The sequence below is a fragment of the Rhinoraja longicauda genome, chromosome 31 (assembly GCF_053455715.1).
Source record: "Rhinoraja longicauda isolate Sanriku21f chromosome 31, sRhiLon1.1, whole genome shotgun sequence".
NCBI lineage: Eukaryota > Metazoa > Chordata > Chondrichthyes > Rajiformes > Arhynchobatidae > Rhinoraja > Rhinoraja longicauda.
Window position 1 is genome coordinate 7,169,170 of NC_135983.1, and position 18,274 is coordinate 7,187,443.

Here is an 18,274-nt window from a genome sequence, read left to right on the forward strand (position 1 = left end):
TTGTAAACAACATGGACTGTGCGATGTGGCTGTCTAAGTATATCAGGGTCATAATGATCAACACCCAACTCTAGATCCAGGGAGATCCAACTGTTTCAAATCTTCGTAAATGTAAAGCTCCCAATAATATTGCAATATGAAAATTGATCAATGTGCTGTAAACACCCGATTTCCAATATTGCCCAGGGCAGCTAGAAGTGACCAGATGTTAATGTCGGATTAGATAACTGTGGTTGGGATGGAATGGGGAAAAAGAGCAGGTATCAAAGTTGCTGGAATAATTAACTTGGGTCAAGAAAATTCCAATTAAATCAAAGAGAACGGTTCTCCATAACCCAAAATGATTACAAAAGTTTAAAGGCATCGGAGCAGAGTTAGGCCATTTGGCCCATCGAGAGTAGTCTGCCATTCAATCATGGCTGATCTAACTTTTTCTCTCAGCACCCTACTCCTGCCTTCTCCCTGCAACCTTTGACACCCATTACTAATCATTACATTATGAAAAAGATCAAAAATCATATGATTAACTCCATAAATGTTGGCCTATCGTAAGAGGATCTGCAGAGGATTTGAGAACAAAGACAATGACATTTTCCTGGAATTTTATGAAAGTACACTGAGAATATTAAGTAAGGATATACTTTCTGAGGAGAGTAAGCAGACTGGCCCTTTACTCCCCTGACTATGAGGAATGAAAGGTGACTTCATTGAAATGTATGAACTTCTTACATGGGGTTAGTTGAGGGAAGTGGTGCTGAGGTAAAAGATCAATCATGATCTTATTGAATAGCAGTGCAGGTGTAAGGGGCCGAATAGTGTATATCTGCTTTTATGTTTTATGTTTTTATTGAAATTATTCAACTGAGAACTCAAGCTATTCAATTCAAACACAGGCCTTTGGTGATTTGCCTGAACCCGTATTTGATTGCTAACTTGACTCGAGTTCAAGAAACATATATTGACATTTCCAATGGAATTTCTCAAGTGTTCGAATTAAATCGCCTGGCATGGATGCGTTTTTTGTTTATTGATGATGTAAAGTGAGTAAACAATTGGAAAGAAACTAGCATTAATTAAGTAGTACCAATCATGAGTGAGACATTTACAACTGAGATTGGACTGGTGGTGAGATTGCCCTTACATTTGAAATAAATAGTGCATTCTCTCTATGCAATGCACACTTCTATGTAAGTTTTAGATGACTTTAAAGAGGTCTATAATTATTGGAATAATTATTTTCGGTAAATAAACTAAACCAGCCATTTTAATCAATAATTATTGTAATAAGGTAAGTGGTTGAAAGTTCTTAGTTATTAATGTATGATATTGAATAACACAATAATGAAGAATCTGAATGAGTTTCAATTAATGATTATAATGTCATTGTTTTAGCTTCCAAATTTATTTTCTTATCTGCCATGTTTAATTGGTTTTGTTAGGTAACTTGACAGAGTAATTAAGCGGTAGAGTTAAGTGAATTCTCACATACAACTCCCAAAAGACCTTGAAAAGATCATGCCTGTCTTGTTCGTGACATATAGTTTTATTATAAATTACCATGATCCAATATTTTAATAATAGGTGTAGAAAAACAATTTGCATCCACAAATGGCAGCTTATTTCATCATTGAGTGAATGTTACAAGCTTGAAAATAGCTTTTACTTTCGAGTATGAAGATATAATTCCTTTAGATAATAAAAATATTAAAGTTCTTTGTTTCTAATGACAGCTTTCATCTGAAATGTTGAAAAACACGGAAGGAATAGTTTCCTGCTTTTATCACCAGGGGGAGTTGCTGAGCAAGGAACAAGATTGGTTGTGGGATAAGAAAATAACTGCAGATGCTGGTACAAATCGATTTATTCACAAAATGCTGGAGTAACTCAGCGGGTCAGGCAGCATCTCGGGAGAGAAGGAATGGGTGACGTTTCGGGTCGAGACCCTTCTTCAGACTTCAGACTGAAGAAGGGTCTCGACCCGAAACGTCACCCATTCCTTCTCTCCCGAGATGCTGCCTGACCTGCTGAGTTACTCAAGCATTTTGTGAATAAAAAGATTGGTTGTGGGATTGGGTTGGATCATCGTAGCACTACACACGGACAGAGAGTTTTAGTAATATTATATTATATATACTAGACCAAGTGGACCCGTTGGGCCCATTCCTCATAGAGGGGGGACAGGGAAGGGGAGAGGGTGTCGTCACTGAGTGAGCCCTATTCCCCCCTCCCCCTCTCCTGACCCCCACCTTCCTTCCTCCCCTCACCCCCACTTTCCCCTCCCTCCCCCACCCCCACTTTCCCCTCCCTCCCCCCTGCCCCCACTCCCTCCTGCCACCCCCACTGCTCCCCCCTCCTCCCCCTGCCCCCACCCCCTCCTCCCCCGACCCCCACCCCCTCCTCCCCGACCCCCACCCCCTCCTCCCCGACCCCCTCCCCCCACTCTCCCCAACCCCGAACCCCCCCACTCTCCTGGACCCTCCCCCTCCTCCCCGAACCCCCCACGCTCACCCTTCTCCCCCCACCCCCACTCCCCCCTCCTCCCCCCGCCCCCACTCTCCCCCTCCGCCAACAATTCTGTCACCTACAACGGGACCCCACCACTGGCCATATCTTCCCATCCCCTCCCCTTTCTGCGTTCCGCAGAGACCGTTCCCTCCGTAACTCCCTGGTCCACTCGTCCCTTCCTACCCAAACCACCCCAACCCCGGGCACTTTCCCCTGCAACCGCACGAGATGCAACACCTGTCCCTTTACCTTCCCCCTCAACTCCATCCAAGAACCCAAACAGTCTTTCCAGGTGAGACAGAAGTTCACCTGCACCTCTTCCAACCTCATCTATTGCATCCGCTGCTCCAGATGTCAGCTTATTTACATCGGCGAGACCAAACGCAGGCTCGGCGATCGCTTCGCTCAACACCTGCGCTCGGTCCGCGTTGGCCAATCTGATCTCCCGGTGGCCGAGCACTTCAACTCCCCCTCCCACTCTGGCCTTTCTGTCATGGGCCTCCTCCAGTGCCATAGTGAGGCCCACCGGAAATTGGAGGAACAGCACCTCATATTTCGCCTGGGCAGCTTGCAGCCCAGTGGTATGAACATTGACTTCTCCAACTTTAGATAGTTCCTCTGTCCCTCCCTTCCCCTCCCCCTTCCCAGATCTCCCTCTATCTTCCTGTCTCCACCTATATCCTTCCTTTGTCCCGCCCCCCTGACATCGGTCTGAAGAAGGGTCTCGACCCGAAACGTCGCCCATTCCTTCTCTCCCGAGATGCTGCCTGACCTGCTGAATTACTCCAGCATTTTGTGAATAAATACCTTCGATTTGTACCAGCAACTGCAGTTATTTTCTTATATACTAGACCAAGTGGGCCCATTGGGCCCATTCCTCATAGAGGGGGGACAGGGAAGGGGAGAGGGTGTGACTGAGGAGCCCTGGATGCAAAGCCTCTCCTGTATTGATGTAGCACCCTCAACTCCCCACTCAATCCACCTTAACCCCACCCATCTCCCTCCACTGACCCACTCCATCCCCTACACCCCCACTTGCCCCTCCCCTGCCCCCACCCCCTGCCCCCACCCTCACTCCCCCCAGGCCTGCCTCCACCCCCAATTCCCCTCCCCACCCCTATTCCCCCTCGCCCACTCTCCCTGCCTGCACCCCACTCTCCCCCCCACCCTAATCTTCCTTCTCCCCACCCCCACTTTCCCCCACTACTCCCCACCCCACCCTTCTCCCCAGCCCTACTCTTCCCCCCAACCCCCCACTCTCTCCTCCCCACCCCCCACTTGACCCTTTCGCCACACCCTTTACCCCCACCCCACTTCCCCCCCACCCTCTCCTGCCCCACCCCCACTCTCTCCTGCCCCACCCCCACTCTCTCCTGCTCCACCCCCTCCCCTCTTCCCGTCGCCAGTCCCCATCGCCACTGTCCCCCTTCCTCCCACCCTCTTTTCCCCCTCCCCCATCCCCCATCCCCCTCCCCACCCCCCCTTCCCCACACCCCTCCTCCTCCCCAGCCCCACTCTCCCCATCCCCACCCTTCCCTCCTCCCTACCCCACCCTGCCCTCCTCCCCAGCTCCTCTCCCCCCCACCCTCACTCTCTCCCACCCCCCTCTCTCTCCTCCCCCACCTCCCCCTTCCCCACCCCCCCCCTTCCCCACCCTCCCCTCCACCCCCACGCCCACTCCGCGGACCCGTGCGTTGGCGGCGATAGCCACTTACCGAGGGTGCCGGGAGGAGGAGGGAGCGCCGTTACTGTGGCCTGGCCGAGCCCGGACTACTGGAGACGGATAGCGCGGCAGCTGAGACTCGAGGCCGGTGGCGCGCACAAGATGGCGGAGCGTGAGGAGGAGGAGGAGAGCGGCCGCCATCTTTCTGAAGTCGCGATGGGGCCGTCGGTGGCAGCGGCCCTCGTTGACGCCGCCATCGGAGGAGAAGAAGCTGCCCGCTGTGGGTTGTATGCGGTAACGGTGTGGGGCGCTGGGCCCGGGCGATAGCGGGGACTCGAGGACGCCGTGGGTTGAAGGGACTGAAGGGAAGGATGAGTGGACCATCAGTCCGACCATCAGTCCGACCATCTCCCTCCTGCTCGGAGTGTCCCCCGGGTGTGGGAGAGTGAGGGGAGAGAAGCGTGGGGAGTCCTTAATTGCGGGCGGGCGGCTCCGCTCATGGCGTCCATCTTGTTTGTGCGAGTGAAGGGAGAGGTCGTGACATCATACGCACGGCAGCCCTTGGAAAAATGTGTTTAGAAATGAGATTTTTTATCTTTAAAATGTCTCTAACTTTAAAAATATAAGATCAATTTAAATGTAACTTGTTATAAAGAGTCGCCGCGAGAGTCTACTGTTCCCATCTGCTTCAAAGAAACCTCCATCATTTCAGTCTCAAGGAAAAATGAAATAACCTGGCTCCATGACTGCTGCCCAGAAGCTCTAAATATCAACCATAAAAAGTGCTTTGAAAGATTGGTAATGGTCAACATCTGCACCAGTCTTCCAGATAAGCCTGCTCAACCTCTCCCTGTAGCTCAGGCCCTCGAGTCCTGGCAACATCCTCGTAGATCTTCTCTGTACCCTTTCCATCTTAACAACATCTTTCTTATAAAAGGGTGGCCAAAACTGAACACAATACTCCAAATGTGGCATCACTAATGTCTTGTGCAACTGTAATACAACCTCCCAATTGTGATACTCAATACTCTGACTGATGAAGGCTTATGTGACAATTGACAGGCTTTCCTGACCTCCCTACCTGCCTGTGACGCCACTCTCAAGGAACTAGGTGCCTGCACTCCTAGATCTTTCTGTTCCACAACATTCCCTTGAGTCCTGCCATTCACTGTGAGGTGGTGCTGCCATGTCATCTCATTGTAACTCTACCTTATTTGGTTATTTAATGCACATATTTTTGGCATTACCCCAGATTGCACTATAATCTTTGCAGCATTCTGTTGTTCTGCATTCACCAGAGCATTGATTGTTGTACTTATTGTATTTGTGTTTACTCTAAGAGCCTCATGCGAAGAAGGAATCTCATTGTATTCTGGTGTACATTTACTTGCATGTCTTTTATTGTCATAAATAAAGTGAATCTGAGTTTGATTCCCACTCTCCCATCTTATTGCAAATAATAGTTTCTCTTTGAATTGTGCTGCTCGTTCATTCCTCCAATAAACTAGGGAAGAGATTGTACACTTATTTGACAATCCAGCATAATTTTACTTTGGAAAAGAAGTGGCTTCACAATGAATGTGTAGTCTGCGACTGTTAAACTTAATTCACAGAAATACTTTTCTTGTCTTGTGTATAATTTTGGTTTAACGAATCTCTTCCCATATGTAATGGGAGACTCTCTATGTGTTATCTCTTTTGGGGTTGTAAAGGAAATTGGTATGGTTTAATTTTGCAAACCATGCTTTAGGAAATATGCATGATTATTTTTTAAATCTGTTTTAGGATAGAGTGGTGCTGATAGAGAGTGAGAATCACTGGCTCACAACTCCAGAGACCTGGTTTGATTCTGACCTCTGGTGCTTTCTGTGTGGAGATTCCACATTCTCCAAGTCTAGTGGATCTCCTCAGCATGCTCCAGTTTCCTCCCACACTTCAACGCTCCACAGGTTGGTAGTTTGATTGGCTGCTGTAAATTACTCCCAGTGTGTCGGTGAATGGTAGAGTGAGGGGTGTATAAGAAGGGATTAGTGTAAATGGGTGGTTGATGGTTGGCACAGAATTTGTGGATGTCTGGAGGTACGCAACAGGTCAGGCAGCATCCGTGGGGAAGGAAATGTGGAGGAACAGGAAATGATCTTACATTTACCTTATTTTGCCCAGTCTTCTCAAGTTGGATTACATGCTGGCAGGTTTCCCCTCGCACAGTTGCTAAGTAACCCGCTGAGTACCTGCAGAATTTTCTCCTATTATTTCAGATTTCTAGTACCTGCAGTGTTTTGTTTTGGGAAGATGCATTGTCCTATAATCATGCTAGTGCGTGTCTCAACAACTGGTAATGCTTGGAGAAACAAGGAACCGCATATACTGGTTTACAAAAGTAGATACAAAGTGCTGGAGTAACTCAGCTGGTCAGGCAGCATCCCCGGAGGACATGGCTAGGTGATGTTTTGGGCCAGGATCCTTCTTCAGACTGTGGTGGGGGAGGGGGGGGAGGGGGGGAGGGGGGCAGGAGAAAGGTGGAAGAGAGGAGGGACACGACAAAGATAAGGCCGACATCTACTACAAACCTATCTGACTCCCATAGCTACAGGTATCTTGACTACACTTCTTCCCAACCTGCTTCCTGTAAAGACTCTATCCCCTACTCCCAATTCCTCCATCTACGCCGGATCTGTGCCCAGGATGATGTGTTCCATACCAGGGCATCAGAGGGGGGTTCTCCTCTTCCATTATAGATAAGGCTCTCACTAAGGTCTCCTCGATATCCCACAGCTCCGCTCTTGTTCCCCCTCCTTCAATTCTGCACTCCAAGGGACCTGAGTCTCCTTAGCAGATAAAGTCTGCTCTGGCCCTTTTTGTATAGCGCATCGGTGTTTTCGGTCCAGTCCAATTTATTATTGAGGTAAACACCCAGGTACTTATAAGAATCCATCTTCCCGATGTCCATTCCCTGGATTTCAGCAAGGCATTCGACAAGGTAGGTTGCTTTGGAAGGTTACACTGCATGGGATCCAAGGAGCAATAGCTGAATGGGTAAAAAACTGGCTTCATGGAAGGAAGCAGAAGGTGATGGTGAAGGTTGTTTTTCAAACTGAAGGCCTGTGACTTGTGGTACGCCTCAGGGTTCGGTGCTGGGCCCATTGCTGTTTATAATCGATATCAATGATTTGGATGAGAACATACATGGCATGATTAGCAAGTTTGTAGATGACACAAAAGTGGGTGGTGTTGTAGATAGTGAAGAGGGTTTTCAAAAATTGCTGCAGGATCTTGATCGGTTGGGCATGTGAGCTGAGGAATGGTTGATGGAATTTAATACAGAGGAATATGAGGTTTTGCATTTTGGAAAGTCTAACATGGGCAGGACATTCACAGTGAATGGTAGGCCTCTGCAAAGTGTTCTTGAGCAGAGGGATCAAGGAGTGCAGGTACATAGTTCCTTGAAAGTGGTGTCACAGGTAGATAGGGTGGTCAAAATGGCGTTCGGCACATTGGCCCTCATCAGTCAGAGTGTTGAGTATTGAAGTTGGGAGGTCAAGCTGCAGTTATACAAGATGTTGGTGAGGCCAGATTTAGAGTATTGTGTTCAGTTTTGGTCACCATGTTATGAGAAAGATGTTGTCAGGCTGGAAAAGGTGCAGAGAAGATTTACGAGGATGTTGCAAAACACATCCCTGAGCTATAGGAACTTTATTCCTTGGAGCGGAGGATGAGGGCTGAACTTATAGAGGTGTACAAAATCATGAGAGGTATAGATTGGATAAAGGCACAGTGTCTTTGTCCAGAATAGGAGAACCAGGGGACATAGATTTAAGATGAGGGTGGAAAGATTTAATAGGATCCTGAGGGGTAACCTCTTTACACAAATGGTGGTGGTTGTCTGGAACGAGCTGCCAGAGGAGGTAGTTGAGGCCGGTACTATTACAACGTTTAAGAAGCATTTAGATAGATACATGGATAGGATAGGTTTAGAGGAATATGGGCCTAATGCAGGTAGGTGGGACTAGTGTAGATGGAGCTAGTTGGTTGGTGTGGGCAAGTTGAGCCGAAGGGCTTGATTCCACGCTGTAAGACTCTATAACTTAAAATAGGTGGAATTGCATGTGGGATTTCAGATTGGATTAATAGCTCAAAGAAACATTTTTGTTCATTCATTAGAACCTTGACTATCCAATTTTTCTAATAATATAATGTAAATTGGTAGGGCAATATTCTGGCTGGAAGTCTGTGACCAGTGGATTTCCACACGGATCTGTGCCATGTCCTCTGTTGTTTGTGATACATACAAATTATTTGGATGTAAATATAGATGGGTTAGTTTAGGTTAGTTTAGTTTAGAGATACAGCGAGGAAACAGGCCCTTCGGCCCATCGAGACCGCACCAACTAGCGATCCCCGCTCATTAACACCATCCTACACACACTAAGGACTATTTTTTACACATACACCAAGCCAATTAACCTTCATACCTGTATGCCTTTGGAGTGTGGGAGGAAACCGAAGATCTCGGAGAAAACCCACGCGGTCACAGGGAGAACGTAGAAACTCGGTACAGACAGCACCCGTAGTCAAGATCGAACCCGGGTCTCCGGCACTGCAAGCGCTGTAAGGCAGCAACTCTACCGCTGCACCACCGTGGCCGCCCTGATTAATATGTTTGCAGCCGACACATAGATTCCAGGATTTGTGGACAGTGTGGGAGGCTGTCAAAGTATACCGTGTGATATGTATATACCACAGAAATGGGCGGAGAAATAGCAGATGGTGTTTAGTCTGAGTAAGTGTGGGTTTTTGCACCTTGGAAGGTCGAATGTATGGGGAAGGTTTACAGTTGATGGCAAGACCCTTAACAGCATTAACGTACAGAGGGAACTTGAGGTCCAGGTCCATAACGTTCTGAAAGTCGCAACACAAGTAGATATAGTGGAAAAGAATGCATATGGTATGCTTGCCATCATTGGTCAGGGCACTGAGTATAAGAGTCAGGAAGTCTTGATTCAGCTTTATAGGACTTTGATTGGGCTGCATTTAGAATATTGTGTGCAATTCCGGTTGTCTCATTACAGGAAGGATGTAGACGTATTGGAGAGGGTGCAGAAGAGGTTTACCAAAATGCTGGCTGTATTACCAACAGGGAGAGTTGGACAAAGTTGGATTGTTTTCTCTGGAATGTCAGAGGCTGAGGACAGACCTGATAGAATTAGCAACATTTATGAGATGCATAGATAAGGTAAACAGTCAGAATCTATTTCCTAAGGTGGAAATGTCAAAGATTAGAGGGTGCAGCATTCTGAGAGAGGCAGGGTTTAAAGGAGATGTGCAGGCCTTGTTTATTGCACAGAGAGTGGTGGATTTCTGCAACACTGCCACGGGTTGTGGTGGAGGCAGATATAATGGTGGTATTTCAGAGGCTTTTAGATCGGCACGATGATATGCAGGGATTGGAGGGATAAGGATCATGTACAGGTAGAAGGGATTAGTTTATCTTGGCATCATGTTTGGCATGGACATTGTGGGCCGAAAGGCTGTTCCTATGCTGTACTGTTTTATGTTCTATATTCTTTGTTAAGTTGCTAAGGGCAAATCTTGCAAGTACATTGGAAGTATATGCTCTTCTATCGTTTTGTAATTTTATCCTCTTTGACTTAAACTATTTGTCAGTTTGTGTTTTGCTTGTGTGTTTTGCTGATGTATTAACCACAATAGCAAGATTTCAGGACTCCTGATCAGCTGTTGACTTTTAATTATCGATTCCGTTGGGCACAGGTTCAGCCTGTGCCATACATTTGAACTCTGTGGGAATAGGTGATGCAGATTGCACAAACACACCCAGTAACCTTCATAGATTTATTCCAGGAGATAGGGTTTGTTATAAAAACATCAATAAGCTCTGCAATATATTTAAACCTTGGGCCTATCATTGCCATAAAGCTTTGCAATTCATTAACCAAAATGTGAGATGATGATTGTTTTAGTTGGGATTACAATGGCATTCACTGTGTTTCAAATATTTATTTAACTCCCCTCCTCCACCCTCTTGAATGAAGTGGGGTTTAACCATTATTTGAAACTCATGGATAAGGCCTTTTCTGATTGTGCAGGTAATGGATTTTGTAACCTGGAATGTGCTTCAGCAAACTGCTGATGTCATCTCATCTCCACTAAATTCAATCAGCAAATCCTTTGGTGGGTTGCGTTGACTTTCAAAGTTGCAGTGCAAAGGCAAGCTATGATGCCAAGACATGTCCTTTCAAATATGTTTTATTTTCTCTTTTATGAATGCTATTCTTTAGCTAAGAAGGCAGGAACGATGCCTCTTTATAGGTGTCCTGTTCCTTTGATATAGTTGCTAAAATTTACATGAGAGTTATCTGGGGTACATTGAACATGAGTTATAAGTAAAGCAAGCATTTGTAACCATTTTTGCCTCGCACCTAAATTTGCTTCAGTATCTAGTGGCATTTAGAAATTTGGTTGTTTCGTGAGACGAGGAAAGGCTGTTGTTCTTCTCACAGCTAATACACTGTGAAACCAATGATTAAATGTTTCTGGTAGAGCTATTGATTTCACACTCACATTTTTGCTTCTCCTACAATATGCCAATGAACTATCACCTCCCCCTTCCACAATCCTCTTAAAATGCATTCCTGGAAAAACCATCATAGATTTTGTTATGGAATTAGAACTGGATTTTAATTGTAAAATTCCTTTGATTTTTTTGGACAGTGTTTCACACAGAAACAGATTGTTCCAAGCACTGGCCTCCTGTTAGCTGTGACTCAGCTTCCACAGCCTGTTCATCACAAAGTTCCAACTTCTATCTCTTGCCTTTTCTCATTTAATGCTTTGGTCAGCTCCAGATATTTTACTATCAATGCTTCCATATTGATCTCCCAAGCCGTAGTAATTACTTTTTGGAAATTCTTCTTTGGAGAGCTATGTGATCGGCTGTATCAAATGACTTAAATTTAAGAGTGCCTTTATATCTTTAGGTCTTCACTGATGTTGTCCTGTCTTTCTTCCCCGCGTCAGTAAATCTTGCCCAACCCTTCATTCCATTGGGAAGATTTCTTATGCAGCCCTTTTTCCATCCCTACAACCTAGCATAATGAATAATTTATTGTATATTTACTTGGGTTGTTTCATTAATGTGTCTATAAAGCTGCTGCAAATAAAAAAATCATTGTTACAGCCTCAGTGCATATGACTATTAAACCCTCTTGGTTCTGAGATTGCAGTCCTGTGAAATTCTTGTAAAAATCTTTCACATGTTGGAGATCCTCTTGCACAACAGCTGAGTTCCTCCAGCAGATTGTGTTTTGCTCAAGATTCCGGCATCTGCAATTACTTGCGCCTCCATGAAACTCATCTTTTGGCCACTACTTTCACTTTCGACCTCATAAAGTGAACCGAGATAAATATTTCTGAGTTACTCCAGCAATTTGTCTTTGCAGGTTGGAGTGGATGGGTGCCGTGACTTTTTTTTGCCGGCGCGCAAACGTTTGTTGGAGGGAGCCGGCTGCGCAGCCAGTACGCAGGCGCGGTGGGGGGGGGGGCTGTGAGGTGAGCGGGGCTGTGCGCATGCTCGCTGTGAGGTGGCGAGCGGTCGCTAGACCAGCCCAGCCGGGCGTTATCGCGGTGCGCGAGCGAGGGAGCGAGGGAGCGGGCGGGCGGGCAGGCGCGCGGGGCTGACAGGTAACGGCGATGGACGACGGTCACTGAGCTCCCGGCCAGAGCGCAACACCCAAAGGATGGAGATCGAGAAAAGAACCAATGGCTACGAATACGAAGAGAAGAACGGTTTAAAGCCCATCAGTAGTAAGTGAGCGACGCGGGTTTTATTTCTACGGGGGGCAGCGGGTTACCTCCGTTTGCCCCGGGTGTTGAGGCGGCCGGCGGGCGGGCGGGCGGGAGGGAGGGCGGGCAGTGGCCCCGGGTTTGTTGTGCTGCCTGCCTCTGGGTGCCCGCAAGATGGACAGGGGGGAGGGAGAGGGAGAGGGAGAGGGAGAGGGAGAGGGAGAGGGAGAGGGTGAGGGAGAGGGAGAGGGAGAGGGTGAGGGTGAGGGAGAGGGAGAGGGAGAGGGTGAGGGTGAGGGAGAGGGAGAGGGTGAGGGAGAGGGTGAGGGAGAGGGAGAGGGTGAGGGAGAGGGAGAGGGTGAGGGAGAGGGAGAGGGTGAGGGAGAGGGAGAGGGTGAGGGAGAGGGAGAGGGAGAGGGAGAGGGAGAGGGACAGGGGTGAGGGAGAGGGAGAGGGAGAGGGAGAGGGACAGGGGTGAGGGAGAGGGAGAGGGAGAGGGAGAGGGACAGGGGTGAGGGAGAGGGAGAGGGAGAGGGAGAGGGACAGGGGTGAGGGAGAGGGAGAGGGAGAGGGAGAGGGACAGGGGTGAGGGAGAGGGAGAGGGAGAGGGAGAGGGTGAGGGAGAGGGAGAGGGAGAGGGAGAGGGAGAGGGAGAGGGACAGGGGTGAGGGAGAGGGAGAGGGAGAGGGAGAGGGAGAGGGAGAGGGAGAGGGAGAGGGAGAGGGTGAGGGAGAGGGTGAGGGTGAGGGTGAGGGAGAGGGAGAGGGAGAGGGTGAGGGAGAGGGAGAGGGAGAGGGAGAGGGACAGGGGGGAGGGAGAGGGAGAGGGAGAGGGAGAGGGAGAGGGACAGGGGGGAGGGAGAGGGAGAGGGAGAGGGAGAGGGACAGGGACAGGGGGGAGGGAGAGGGAGAGGGAGAGGGAGAGGGAGAGGGAGAGGGAGAGGGAGAGGGAGAGGGAGAGGGAGAGGGGAAGGACAGGACCCTGTCTCCAGCTTATTTTAGTCGACAAACTGCAGCTGTGGGACATTTATTTGCAATGTGTTTCTCTGTAGTGATGAGTCTTTGTAAGGTCGTAAAACGTGAACTTTTGAACTTGAGAGCGCCCTGGAGCAATTAGGAGAAGGCATAATAAGGACACCGCCGAATTACAAAGGATGTATAAAAAGAATAGAAAACACCATCAATCAAAATAGCATCACATCATAAAACATTGCATTCTGTTAACCCCGAGTGGTGGTTTACAAATACAATGCGCCTGGGAGTATTATTGGTTAAAATTAACTCAAGTATCAATGAGATGAACTCTTTTTGTTTAGTATTATTAAAATACTACGTTTAAATTATTTAATACAATCTGCCAGTAACAGTGGGATGGGATTTGGTGTTGGTGAGCTGAATGAAAAGGTGATTGTTAAGAGTAAAATGTTATTGAGAAGTTCTACATTGGATATTGTGTAACTTGGACATTAGATTTCAATCACACACTACTTGAAATGTGTGAGCAATCATTTTCTTTGTTGAAGTTGTCTTGTGGTATAAAATGGAAATTTGCAGGATGAACCAAAGTATTCTGAAGAAGGGTCTCGACCCGAAAAGTCACCCATTCCTTCTCTCCAGAGATACTGCTTATCCTACTGAGTTACTCCAGCATTTTGTGTCTACCTTCGATTTAAACTAGCATCTGTAGTTCTTTCCTACACATAGTATATTTAACATTTTGTTGCTATACCCGCTAGCTTTCAAATTTAATTTAATTGTCTTTTGCAATTTCCCCCATTTCTTTCAATTATCTTTTAATTTATTTACTATTAGTCATTTTACTTTTGTTATGTGTTTTACATTTACATGCTTTCAGTATTACACTTTTCTGGTTTAGGAAGTATTTAAGAAAAGTCATTGGTGTTGCAGAAAAACTGGAATATTGTTATTTATTTTGTTCAACATTGTGGTTACCGACTGTTGTAGATTTCTCAAATTTGCAAATGTATGGCTGCTAACATTTGTATACTTTTGTAGCTCATACACTGACATGTTAAACAAAAATATATTTAGATCTGGTGAAATTTAATTTTTCACGAACAAACATCTTTTATTTTATGGTGCACATTATGTGATTTGTTTATGGTAATGCTACTAAACTTTCCTGAAAACAAGATTTCAACTGACCTATATCCAATCTTGGATAATCAAGCTGCACATTAATAAATTTTACCATGTTTACTGTAGTTTATGAGCTAGTTTGGTTACAATGTTTTGCCTTGCACATGGATTTTGAAGATCAGATTACCTTAGATTCCTTAGAACATGTATATGAAGAATATTAAGTTAGAAAAAAGTAATTGAGCAGTTTTATTATTTTGACATTGCATTGAAGAATATTTTGTCTTATTGTGAGGGGGTTTAAATTATACTTTTTACCACTTGAATTGTTCAGATTGTGGGTGATGCCATTCGCTAATCTCACGTCCTTGAGAACCAAATTACAATATTAGTGTTGTCTTCTGCAGTTTGAGTCTCAATTGTTGAAAAACTGGGCATGGCTAAAAACTTGCTAGTAGAGAAAAATATTGAGATTCTGTGGAAAACCTTTGACGATTTGAATTATTATAGAAATATACAAACGTGCCTGCATGCATTGTGACATAATTATCGATTTCTATGTCGTCAGTAGATCAGCTGTTTTCAGATTTGTTTGGACTTAGAAAATTAGTATCGTGTTTAGAATGTGAATGGGAAGAAGGGTCTTGATTCGAAACATCACCTATTCCTTCTGGAGAGAAGGAATAAGTGATGTTTCGAATCAAGACCTTTCTTCCCATTCACATTCTAAACACGATACTAACTTTCTAAGTCCAAACAAATCTGAAGATCAGATTATCTTAGATTCCTTAGAACATGTATATGAAGAATATTAAGTTAGAAAAAGTAATTGAGCAGTTTTATTATTTTGACATTGCATTGAAGAAGTTTTTGTCATATTGTGAGGGGGTTTAAATTATACTTTTTACCACTTGAATTGTTCAGATTGTGGGTGATGCCATTCGCTAATCTCACGTCCTTGAGAACCAAATTGCAATATTAGTGTTGTCTTCTGAAGTTTGAGTCTCAATTGTTGAAAAACTGGGCATGGCTAAAAACTTGCTAGTAGAGAAAAATATTGAGATTCTGTGGAAAACCTTTGACGATTTATAAATTTCAAATGTCGTTTGAATTACTAATCTTTGATGGTTTTTAAATGTTGGTGGATGGAGTTTGTTAATGCTATGGTGCTGTGATTGCAACGGTGTTGCATGTTTGTATATTGTGAAAACAATACTAATGTTAAGAATGTTATAAAATTAGCTAAAGATTGTATTATCTTTTAGAGGTTGAGTAATATAATGGTAGAATTAATGGTACAACACTAGTATAAAGCAACTGTCCTGCTTGATCACAAAACTTAGAAGGAAAAATATAAAAATGGAAAATCAGTTTTGAATCAAGACTATTTTTCAGTATTCAAGAAACACTTTTGGTTCTTCAGTTATTTAGTCATCACCTGACTTTTAGCCTTGTGCCATGGGGTGAGAAATGGAGAGGAGAAATGTGGCTTATCTGTTAATCCAATGTTAACAAAACAATAGGGCTAAAATGGAGATGGAGGCCATCTATGCTAAAAAAAAGTTGTGCTTCATTGACCAAGCAGCTTTGACTATCAAAGAACGTGCATTTTTGATTACTTAGTCCAATAGTTTACAGAATATCTGAAGTTATTGTGATTGGATGAAATATTAACATAAATCAAGAAAAAGAACATAGTAGTTGTATGGAGTACGATACTCAGTGCATGGAGAAGTGCTTAACATTCTGGATCGAGGTGTGTGCTTCAGTTTAAAGTGTGATATTTTAGAAGATGCCTTGGTTTTTTGGAATGTCACTATCCACAAACTAAAAGAAAATGTTTGCTGAACTACATAGTTGGAAATGAGGTGATGTACTCAATCATTTTTTTTTTCTTTCACCCATGCATGTTTTGGTTTAATATTTATGATCAATCGATGGTGGGAAAATGTCATTTAAAAAAATACTATGAAGAAGAATAAAAGTTTCAAGAAATGAAGAATGTGACGATTATATTCCTAACAGTTAAAATAATTATGTTTGAATGCAGCAAGGTTGAATTGTCTCATTGAAGAAATGGTGTTATGTAATTGTCTAAGATAACGACAATTCCCAATATTCTTATCTTGAATAAGACATTTATGTAAATTATTGTGCATAGTTTCCAGTGTAAGTTATGATGAGGCGCTGTGTTTTTGCTCCTATTTGAATTATTTGTTGGAAAGTAACTTCATTTTTGTATAATTTTAAAAAAATGCTCTTAGAATAATTGTCAAAATGAAGTGAATTGTCTTATTTTATAACATGCTGCAGTAATTAAATTAAAATCTGTTAAACTGGAATGCTATGTGCTTTCATAACATTCACTGAAATCAGAGGTGGTCATTCCATCTTTGTAGCTCAGCCTGGAAGTACATTGGCTTCTCATTTTAGGATAATAAACCAACAACTAAAATTCCCTTGAATCTTTTAACATTATTTCATTGAAGAAAGGCATCCCTCGTTGATGACACCCTGTTTGCTTGTCGACATATAGTGATTTATTTTGTGAAATAAGATTTACTTATTTGCTCACTTTGCTTTCTAGCTACTTGGACTAATCCATTCGTTCTTATTCATTGTTTTGTTTAGTAATTATCTATGATCACTGCTATGATCTAACCAAAAAGTGATTTTTATATTTCCAAATGGATAATGTTTGATAAATTGTGATGTTTGTTGGCTAATGATTCCCAATTTCAGCTTTATTTAAAGGCAAAAGGCAATACCCATAGCTTAGGTTGATTTTTCTGTGAGTAATGTGTGAATTGCCCTGTTTTGCTGGAAAATCAGAACATTTAGATATGTATTAACAGGAAAGATTCATCATGTGTATTTCTTTAAGTTTTTAATGGAATTCTAATTTTGATGGCAATGCAAATTGTCTAGTCATTTAGTCTTCCATTCATTTTTCAACATTTTATTTTAATATCTTATTTGTTACTACCTTTATTTCTACATTATTGGATACTTAGCTCCAACATCTTGCATGGATGTTTAATTTCAAATAAGTTGCATATTAAAAGCAATACATTTAGTTAATTCGGCTTCTAGAATGTCTTCCCTATTTTGCCTTATTAATTTAGTTTTCACATTGCATTGGTTTGTGTGGTGTTACAAGTCGGTGCTAAGTTTCTCTCTGATTAGATGGCAGATGAAGGAGGTGGAAAAATGTGCATGGCGGTGATAAAGTTCCAAAGTTGGGCTAGAAGGAACTTTACTGCCTTGTAAATAATGACATACCTGCTCGTGGGATTGATGCCAAAATAGAAACATATTTGCAACTATATAATTCAAAAGTACTTGGTGAATTAAAACAACCTGATTACATGCATCTTGGGAAATATATTTCTGGCATTGGGAGAAATAAACATTTGTAAAGATAGCTGAGATAAATGGGGTTGGATTTTTGTTGATTAAATAAAAGTAATTGTATGCAAATTCAATCTATGGTTATAAATGTAAATGATGTATGTTAACACTATTGTACCTTCTGCTTAAGGCACTTGCCTACAAGTTTTGTTACATTTCCTGTGTACAGTGAATGATCAATCAATGTGCACTTAGCAAGAAGCAGTTTGGATATAAAATATCCTGGTGTTAGCCTGAGGTAACACTCCTTTACACTTGCTGTGATGATCCCCTAAGTGTTTGAGTTAAACTTAAGACTGCCAAGCAACATTGTTAATAAAGTTGCCTAATATTCTTACAAAAATAATGTGTAAGTGATTGCAATGGCCAAATGGATTAAATAAATAATCAATCTTTAGTAAATTAGGAAACCAATGACCTGGAAGTGTTATTTCTGTAATTTAACTAACTAATATGGCAGCCCTTTTGGTTCAAACCTGTTTAGGGGTGAGCAAAACAAATTGCTAGTTGAGTAGCTTCTGTTTGCTATTACGTGCATTGGCAATGTGTAAGTGCAGGCTTTTCTCTGAGCATATTAGCTAACGTTCCTTACTGGCAGTCACAGAATACTTGTGGAAAACAATTTCAACTGAACCACATCCTAATGATGATGAGAGGACACGAAAGAAGCGGATATTAAGGTTTTGATAATATTGGTTAATTTGATCTTAACAGTGGTTTGTTAAATTGTGTTCACTTGAAGCCAAGTGAAACATCACCCATTCCTTCTCTCCAGAGATGCTGCTGTCCCGCTGAG

The 18,274-nt window shown here is 43.7% G+C and overlaps 1 protein-coding gene across 5 annotated transcripts in view; it reads left to right on the top strand.

The window, feature by feature from the left end:
• Positions 1-11,876: 11,876 nt before the first annotated feature.
• LOC144608554 (nuclear receptor subfamily 6 group A member 1) overlaps positions 11,877-18,274 on the top strand; it is a 234,437-nt gene continuing 228,039 nt past the window's right edge. For all 5 annotated transcript variants that reach the window (XM_078426490.1, XM_078426492.1, XM_078426491.1 and 2 more), the window contains exon 1: positions 11,877-11,989. In XM_078426490.1, the coding sequence (XP_078282616.1) occupies positions 11,923-11,989 (67 nt within the window). In that variant the 5' untranslated portion in view covers positions 11,877-11,922. The remainder of the gene's footprint in view (positions 11,990-18,274) is intronic.